This window comes from Nanorana parkeri, unplaced genomic scaffold, assembly GCF_000935625.1.
Source record: "Nanorana parkeri isolate BGI_ZX_2015 unplaced genomic scaffold, ASM93562v1 scaffold822, whole genome shotgun sequence".
In the NCBI taxonomy this organism is placed as follows: domain Eukaryota; kingdom Metazoa; phylum Chordata; class Amphibia; order Anura; family Dicroglossidae; genus Nanorana; species Nanorana parkeri.
In genome coordinates, this window is record NW_017307090.1 from 771425 (window position 1) to 781371 (window position 9947).

Consider the following 9947-nt stretch of genomic DNA (forward strand, 5'->3'; position numbering starts at 1 on the left):
TGTTTCATACATGGTGTACCACCACAAGAGCATACCAACAGCAAAACTTTGACTGGTCCCAAATGCATAATCATTTTGATTTACATTTTGCACTATCCTTCTAGTGGTATGTGAGCTTGTCTAGTTTTGTGTAACATTTGTTTTACTGGTCATGTTTGATTTGCAGGGACTCCTGGTGTTGGGAAAACAACTCTTGGCAAAGAGCTTGCAGAGAAATGTGCCCTTACCTACGTAAATGTTGGAGATCTGGCAAAGGAAGGTAAGAATATAAGTCTTGTGTCTTACAGCATCTATTTGTTAATTTTGGTTTGTGAATCAAACAGTTACATAATTACATTTACTTGTGGCGCAACAACTGGGGGGGGGGTCCTCACGTCTGAGGCCCCCAGGGCAGCCCCGTTATTGCCGGTAAAACTTTAATTCGCCCGCTTGTCACTGCCCAGCGTGCAGCAGCTTCACAATGCAGAGAGAGACGGAGATCAGCACGTCTGTGATTGAATGTTTTTTTCTTTTGTTTTCTGGCTCTCCCCGTGCTGCTTCCTCCGGCCGTGTAAACTGACACCAGCCAGGAGGACAGTGTCAGACGGCTGAGGAGACTATCTACCATTCCAGAACACAGAATAGCTGAACTTGAAAGTTTCAACTATTCTGTGTTCTATTACAAGAACCCCATTTAGTTCAGCAGGTTTCAACTGAAGAGGACCGGGACCAACGGCTTTAGGGCTCAGTCACACCAGATGCAGTGCGTTCTGGACAGAATCGGGCCGAAACGCACTGCATCTGGTGTGAAGGAGGCATTAGTGATTTTAATATGAAAAAGTTTAATAGAAAAAAATCAAACATCAAAAAAGTGAAAGTTCCTATTCCATCTTCCCATTAAAAACCTTTGACAACTTTGTCCACAACCATTCACACTCCCACTCATACAGACGGCCCTGCACACTTCCCAAATAATGGAAAATCACTGTTGCTGGATCTATCACTGACTCTGTGGAGCTCATGGAGGGTATAGAGGGTGAGGGCCCTATCACACCATAAAGAGTGCGTTCCAGTGCGTTCAGCCTCTGGAACGCACTGGAAGGCAACCTGGTCGGCTCACTTTGTTTTGGGGCAGGAGGGGGCATGCTTGCAGCATTTTTGGCAGATCGCATTAGACCAGAACGGAGGCACTAATGTGCCAGGGATCGCACCGCGGGCTGCTGGGCCATTGAGTTCAATGCACCACCAGTGTGTTCCAGAGGCCGAACGCACTGGAATGTATTCTTGATGGTGATCCCCAAAAGCGGATCTTCCTCCAGAGCCGGTCCCGGGCCGCAGATGGGCTAGCGGATCCCGGGATTGAAGGTGGGGGTGGCGGCAGCAGAGGGGGGGGCACACACCAGCACATATACACGATCGGCTGGCTATAGAGCCGCCGATCAGGTATATGTTAAACAGCCGGTAACGGCTTTATGCATTGCACGGGCTTTTTCTGCCCGCGCGCAAGAGCAGAAAAAAAATGCCGTCTGGAGATGGCAACCCGCTAATGCAGCTGTGCCGTCCGTCCCGTTTTTTTTTTCAACGGGCGGACAGCAGCTGGTTAATAAGGACAGCATAATCTCTGACTTATTTAACCTAAAATGTAATTCCTTAGAAAAATGGAAATTCCTGACTTGTTGTACTAATCACCTTCCTCCGGGTAAAGTATAGTACATCCAAAAGTCTTCAGCGATATCCACCAGTGTAAAGGTGGCCTAACGAAGTACTGATGGGGTGGTCATAATAATCTGGCCACTCAGTGTATATGTATTGTACTTCAAAAGTTATCAAAGTATTTCTTTCAGTCACATCTGCATGTGATCTTCCTTTTAAGAATGACCAGATAGAGTCCACTCCACTTTTTAGGGCCTTATGTGTCAAGTGTCCTTAATAAGAAATTAATAACTCTCCTAAAGCCACAAATCGGAATCAGACTTAAATCTCTTGAAGGCCTTAGTGAGAACACATCAATACATGAGGGCCTTAATGTTGGGACGTGGGGTGTTTGTAAATGATTCCTACTCAAGAATGTGGGAGCAGTGACATGCAAACTGTTATCCTAACTTGATGTTCCTTTTTGTCATTCTAGGCAATCTGTATGAAGGCTATGATGAAGAATATGACTGCCCTATTCTTGATGAAGACCGAGTAAGTTCTGTGTTCTTCTAATTGTTTATATGTTCATGCAGGCAAGTAATGAACCGCCTCCCAGCTTCCTAATTGCCCGGGAAGCTGGCTCCATTTTCCCCTACGGCACTGTCAGTCAGAGGAAATCTTCCTCTGACCGGAAGTTCAGTTATCGGGGGAGGTATAGGAGCATTTGGGCGAGTACGAGTATTCGCCCAAATACTCGGTATCGTTACCGATATTAGTATTGGTGCATCCTTATTTTACAGGATATTTGAGATGTATATGGACATTCAGCAGCCTATGTCTGCGTTTAGTGGTCTGCAGTTTTACTGAAGCTTACCTTTTTGATTTTGTTTTTATAGTGATATAGTCAACAGAAATCCCAATTTTTGTGAGAGGTTTCTAATAAAAAAACAGCAGTCATTTATGAGGTCTGCATTCTTGTGTTGGACTTGTGTGTGACTACCGAATGATATTGCTGAGTAGCTATGAATTTTGCAATATATGCTTATATTCACCTTGATATAGAATATTACAAAGTAATACACAAATCTCCCCAATTCACTCAACAAGACATGACAACCCAGAGGGGAGGTTTATTTCTGTAAAGGGAGCTCTGATTTTCCCAGAGATAACGATAGCTAATGTATACTGTAGTTCATCAGTAAAGGACATGCATACTTCTGGAGACAAGTGCTAAACAACATAAAAAAACTTTCAGAAGCGTATACTGATCCTTGGAGGAGACTTCAGTTTGGCGCACAACCTGCTCATAAATACCAACAGACATTCCACCCTCTCCTACCGCAGGCTCAGAATGATAGATAACTAACCCTTGTAGAAACATGGTACACAATGATTCAGATAGTCATTGTTATACCTACTATTTTAACGTACATGACAAATATTCCAGATTACATTTTTCGATCCCAAAAAGACCTGCCTAAACTTTGAGAAAAAAAATGTCCTTAACCAGGAATAGGAAATTCCCACCAGAATATATCAATTAATTTTTCAGACGTTGGATTGAAAATGTCTACTCACCGCAGGTATTTTCTTTGAATTTTCTCCCACAATCAGAACTGAGGCACTGAATGGTATCGGGAAAACCACCTTTGTACATTTTATCTCCAAATTAAACATTTCCTAACGCAACCCTCACATATGTCCAGTTAAAACAGATTATTTGAAAAGGTCTGCTTGGGCAAGGGCCCACAGACCTACTTAATGTCTTGGCTTTATTCTCTTCTATGGGACACTGGTTTCAAGATCAGACTTTTAAAAGCAAATGGGAAACTGAATTTCACACCACATTGACAGAAGACCAATGGCGAGGCATCTGCACGTTAGCTCTTAAATACTGCCACAGTGCTCCCACTTAGGAAACAAACTGTAAAATTCTGTCCTTTTGGCATTGAACGCCTGTAACTGCATAAGACCAATACAAGTTTACCATTAACTGTTGGAGATACCCCATGGATAAGGGGTCGTATTTTAAGGCTTTGGCCAGAAATACAAAAATACTGGAGAAAGCTACACTCCTTGATAACACAAATTTACTGGTTGTTCCGTCACCTTCAAACCCACAGATGTGATCTCTTCTACGTGCCGAGACTGGTTCTGTAACACACACCACAAAAACTTTCTTGTGACCCCTCATAAACGCTGCCTGCGCTATAATTTTGCGGCATTGAGGTTGGAACCGGTTCCGACACTGAAAGAATGGATTGACTGTGTAGACTACTTCCATGAAATGTAATCAATCCTACACTCAAAGCAGGATAGACTATACAGCTCACCAATTATTGGTACTCTTGGATGCCATTCTAGCAGAAAGGAATTTTATAAGGAAATGAAGACAAAGTGGTGTATAGTTAAATTTGCGTAGAATCGATAAACTCTTAATAATACATGGACAGCACAGTGACTCACAGGGTTATTCACAAAAGGGTGAAGAGTTTTAAGAAGGCCGGAGAAGTGAACAATCTAGGACAACATGGCTGAGGTGGAAAGTGAGCTGAATTGGAGAATTTTTTCCAAATCGGCAATTTTGGTCTAGATTGTTCACTTCTCCTGGCTTCTCCTAAGTCTTCACCCTTTTGTGAATAACCCTGTAAGTCGCTGTGCAGACAGGATATATGGAGGAACTCCATAGGTGTTTGTTTTTCTCCCATTACGCCTCTCCCCTAATCCATCACCCCTTAAAAAAACCTCGCCCCCAACTTTCCTGGACTGTGCATATTGGTTGCTTTGTCATTACAAACAAAGATGAGTCAGTTGCTTGTATTTTAGTGATCTGGACGCATATGTCCTTTTAAAAAAAATAAATCCATAGCGTGGAACTCAACAGGCACTGTTAAATGTTGGAGAACTCTGCTGATAATGGATTATGACTGTTGTTTAGCATTTTATAAATGGTTGCCATAGATTGTGAAATAGTGTAGTATATTTGTCCTCCTCACCTACTGTTTCTGTATGTCAATGATGCTTATCAGTGTTTATTACTTGTCTTGTCTAAACGATTGTACAGCGCTGCGGAATATGTTGGCGCTATATAAATAATTGTAATTTGTATGGGCTTGGCAGACTGAATACAAACTGTTGTTTTGTATTAAATGTATTACAAGCTGCTTTGTTACCATAATACAGAACCCTGTCCCTTTTTATAAAGCTGAGCTCCGGGCAAACAGCTGACTACACAGATGAAATACACTGAGTGGCCAGATTATTATGACCACCCCATCAGTACTTGGTTGGGCCACGAGATGACTCCACGAGATGACTTCGTTGGGCCGCCTCGTGACTCCACGGGATGTTGAAAGGTGATGCGAGGAATCTGACACTGCACTGTTGCCCTTCTGTTGTCTTGTACCAGTCTTGCCTCACCCCGTTCTGCCCTAACATTGACTAGTCGCTGACGGCCACAATTCGCACGTTCAGACCCAGATTTTTGGCTGACAGTCAAGTCTTTAAACACTCTAACAACAGCTGCTCTTGAACATTTAACAAATTCTGCTGTTTTGCTGATAATCGCTCCATGGCTCCGAGCGCCAACAATCACCCCACGTTCAAAGGCTGTAAAAATCGCGTTGTTTACCCATAGCTTCAGAAACAAATCACTTCTACTGTCGTGGTAAACAACCTGCTTCCCTATTTATAATGGTCTGGCCCTCTAGCAACTTCAGCGCCAAATTATAGCTAATTTGCCTACAAACGTCAGGTGGTCATAATAATCTGGCCACTCAGTGTATATGGGTGTTGTTTTACCTACAAACGGTTATGTATCTCTGTCTTTTTTCATTTTTGACATCATCACCGCTCTTCCCGGCCCTGTTTGTCATGGCAGGGGATCTCATTTTTGTTCTAACAAAGTTAAGGTACAATTACAGGTCTTGTCTCTCCCACAGTGTGTGACTGGACAGTATATTGAGAAGCAACAGACTGATGAACTCCTCTCCCTGTCGCTCTGCTCTTGTTTCTTATCAGCATGCACTTGGGAACATATAATTGGCTCCTTATGCTTCTTCTCTTGCCTCCAGTGTGAGCTCTGCTGTACTGCAAATTGCAAGAGGCTGAAACCAAGTTAAATTCAGGCACCGAAACTTATTACATTTATATCATTAATTTAATGATGCATTAGTGAATACAGATCTGCACTTGTGACTTTTTATATATGCCTCGAGTCCAGCTTTAAAGGGAGCGTGTCATGAGAGAGCCACGGAGGTTGCCATTGTTGACCTATCGTTCTGGAAATGCTAGTTGCCTTCTTGTTCCTGGTCCAATAGTGTTTTTAGAATGTAGCCAGAAATGACGGCCCATGTATTTCTCCTGTGAGCGGTATATTCTTGGGAAGGAGAGAATGTTTTATTATGTTTTTTTGCTACCTGCCTAGGCTGTTCTGTATGTTTCATTTGTGTATATTTTTCATCCGTGGTTTCTTTTCAGGTGATCGATGAGCTGGAGGATAAAATGAGTGATGGTGGAGTCATTGTAGACTATCACGGTTGTGACTTTTTCCCAGAGAGATGGTTCCACATCGTGTTTGTGCTGAGAACAGACAATTCCTTGTTGTATGAGAGGCTGGAAAGCAGGTAAAATGTAGGAACTGCTCATTAAAGAGTAGCTTTTATTGAATGGCGGATACTGCATATGTAGTGTTCGGATATCATATCTATACTCTTGAGGGTCAACGGATAAAGTAGGGTATGCATGGGTAGATTTTTGAATGAACGTTCGATAATACCATCAGGGTCTTGGAGATTGTCGTTCTAAATTTCATTTGATTTTTTTTAATTTAATTTAACATTCGATTTTGGAATGAATTGAGTTTCCCAAATGAAAATCCCATTCACCATTCAAATTTTGTTTGATGGAGAAAATATTTCCAACATGCTCCTTCAAATGTTTTGGTCACTGCAGTCGAAATCGGTTTGACCCCATCCAGGATTAGAAAATCGAACAAACTTTCCGAAATCTAACCATTTATACCCTACTTAAAGGAGAACTATGAGGTGAGTGATTTTCACTCAACCTCATAGTTAGATCCAACCTGTTACAATGATACTGTCACACGTCGGCTCAATACATAGGGAAGTGAGCGAATACATACCGTCGCTCACTTTCCGATAGTCTCCCTGAAGTGAGTGGTGACTGTCACTCACAGCTCCCCGCAGGGATTCCCCCCCCTCTCCGATCCTCCAGTGCTGAGTGGAGGAATGGATGGGGAGGGGGCAGGCAGAGCCGGATGTCACTCAAGCAGCTGGGTGTATCTTGACAGCATTGTCTGGATCCATCCCAGCTGCGGCGATCTCGGTATACAGTGAGGACTTTAGAATATGTACTCCTGTGACCCTTAAGAGAACTATGGGATAAAAAGGTTACCCCATAGTTCTCTTTAAGTGTACTCCGGTGTTTGTTTACATCCTGGGGGAGGCCTGTGCTTTACAGCTCCATAGACTTCTATGGCGCTATCTCCCATACTTGCAATACTGGATGTAAACAAGCATCGAAGGCCGCAGATGTCAGATCCGGGTAAGTATCCATCTGTGGAGGGGTAGAGTGTAAGACTAGGGTCAGTGCAAAGGGGCAAACAGGACAAGTGCACCTTTTGTCTTAAAGTGCACTTATCCATTAAATTCTGTAGTGAGCCTTTATTCTGATTCTCCTGCAGCCATCTTGCCCTGGTATTTGTAGGGCGTAGTGCAGCCATAGAGAGCTGGAAGATATTAGAAGCTGGAAAGCTTTTGTCATGTCTCTTTATAATAGCAGAACCAGGAGAAGTCGTATTTATATCGCACACTACCCCCAGTCCAGCATAAATAATACTGGAATACTGTGCAGAATATTAAACTAGAATTACAAGATTATAAAAGTCATTGATTCCAAAATGATGGTAATATTCTTCTAGCAGGGGTAGGCAACCTCGGCACTCCAGCTGTGGTAAAACTACTAATATTATAACATTGCGTATGGGCTAATGATCACTAACTTGAGGTGAATCTGTGTTTATTCTTAGAAACATCTGCAGGTATGGTATACATCCAGATAGTGTTACGGTTCGGCGCTATCTCCCACCCTTACACACTCTGATTGGCTCATCACTAAGATGGGCTGCCTCATTGGTAGCAGGAAGGGGCGTGCAAGTTTCAGAATTATCAGGAAGTGCCGTTTTCCCTGTGAGAACGGTATTCTGTAACTGCAGGCGACAGACATTCTATACATTATTATTATACAGGATTTACATAGCGCAGCGCTTTACAATATAAGGAAGACATTACATTCACAATACAAGACAAGATGGTAAGGAGGGCCCTGCCTGTGAGAGCTTACAATCTAAAAGGGAGGGGGGAAGTGATACATGAGGAGGTAGCTGTGTGGGGATAAATTGTATGAGAACGTGATGGTTGATCGGTTAGGTTGAGGTGTGATAGGCTTCCCTGAAGAGATGAGTCTTAAGGGATCGCCTAAAGGCAGTCAAGGTGGGAGACAAGACTGGTTGGGGTAAAGAGTTCCCGAGGAGGGGAGAGACTCTACAGGAGTCCTGGAGGGGACACTATTGGCTTATTGTACCTTTCCATGTAGCATTTTTTTCATGTGGCATTTTTCCCCCCTGCCAGAGTCTCTATGAATATCAGAGCAGGTACCACATGATGTTTGCATGTCCCTTTTTAAATCTGTCCAAAGCCTTTTAATTTTTTTATGTATATGCACTGGTATAGGCCTGTTCATTAACACGTAGGTAGAGATTGCACTATAAGCGATTGTTAAACTATTACATTTCTGTTAAACTGGTTTATTATTTTTGCTACAGGGGATACAAGGAAAAAAAACTTCAAGACAACATCCAGTGTGAGATCTTCCAGACTATTTATGAAGAGGCGGCAGAGTCCTACCGATCAGAAATCATTCATCAGCTGCCCAGTAACACACCAGAAGACCTCGAGAAGAACCTGGACCAGATCACACTGTGGATTCAGCAGTGGAGGATCGACAATAACTAAATTGTGGACACAGACTCTGGTTCTTATACCATGAGTGATGCTTGGCGTGGCAGAACATACGTTAAAGTGTGTGTCACTGAATTTACAGAGCAGTTATTTCTATAGAACAGATTTGATGTATATATTGTAAAGTAGTCAAATTATTAAATATGTATCTTCATAAGATTAGAGCCAGTTGGAGGTGGCTGAGCTTCTTGTTGGTCTTACTGGATGCAGGTTTAGGGGTTTTGGGTCACTTGCCCTTTATAGTGGAATAGTCCTATGGCTGCCAGTGTGCATACACTAGGTCTAGACATTGGCTTGTCTAGGAGTCGCTGTGGGCTAAGACACCCTGGCCCCTACAATCGGGAGGGGACCCTATTGGCTTATTGTACCTTTCCACCGGATCATTTTCTCATGGCTGAGACATAAGAGTGGAGCTGGCCCATTAGGTGGGATGCAAGTTGTTAGGAGTGTGGCATAAAATATGTTGAACTGGCATCCTTTGAACTTGTCACGTCTTTATTATTCTGTGTGTTCAGATTGGGGGGAAAAAACTGAAACCGTGTGAAAATAAGATATGGTGTTGGAGTTGTATCCGGCAGAAGATAGAGTATGTTTCATTGTTAATTGCAATATATGTTGTCAGTATTACTGAAAGTTCAGAATAGCTGTCTCTTTTAGGCCTGCCTTCACATTTCTTGGAACGGTTTCAAGAACATTTACAAATCTTCCAATACTCAAAGGGCAAAAATAATACTGCAAGTTGTGTTGAGGCTGCTTTGAATATTTTTCTGATCTGCCACTGATGTCGTGTAAACAGCCTGTGGGTTAGAAGCTGGGTCTTTGACTATTGCCATTAGGGATATCGGTCGCCGTAACATAGCAGCCGAAAATGGCACTTTTGGCTAAATGCCGAAAGCGCAATTTTTGTGCCGATACATCGGCGCATCCCTGCTTTCCCTCCTCCCTGCTGGGCACTGCTCTGTGTCCCAGCAGGGAGGAGAGAAAGTAACAGCCAGCCTAGCACTGTGATCAGGCGGCGTCTCCTCCCACACTGCTCAGCTTCCTGTCACAGTCCGGCAGAGCGGTGTGTGGGCGGAGACAGCCCGCGCTGTCACAGGAGGCTGAGCTCTCCTCCCTGCACCGCCCCGCCCAGCCTCCTGTGACAGCGTGTCAGGAAGGAGAGCCAATGCAAACACTCAGCAATCAGTGATCGCTGAGTGTTTGTGGATAATTGAGGACATAGCATGTTGACTATATCCTCAATTATGAATGAATGGGAAGTGATCTACATCCCCTCCGGTTCATTCATAGTTG

General features: G+C 43.3%; 1 protein-coding gene across 1 annotated transcript in view; it reads left to right on the plus strand.

The window, feature by feature from the left end:
- Positions 1-8871, plus strand: part of AK6 (adenylate kinase 6) — a 10142-nt gene extending 1271 nt beyond the window's left edge. The window contains exons 2-5 of the mRNA XM_018565213.1: positions 167-259; positions 2108-2166; positions 6094-6239; positions 8459-8871. Of these exons, the coding sequence (XP_018420715.1) occupies positions 167-259; positions 2108-2166; positions 6094-6239; positions 8459-8648 (488 nt within the window). The 3' untranslated portion in view covers positions 8649-8871. The remainder of the gene's footprint in view (positions 1-166; positions 260-2107; positions 2167-6093; positions 6240-8458) is intronic.
- The last annotated feature ends 1076 nt before the right edge of the window (positions 8872-9947 follow it).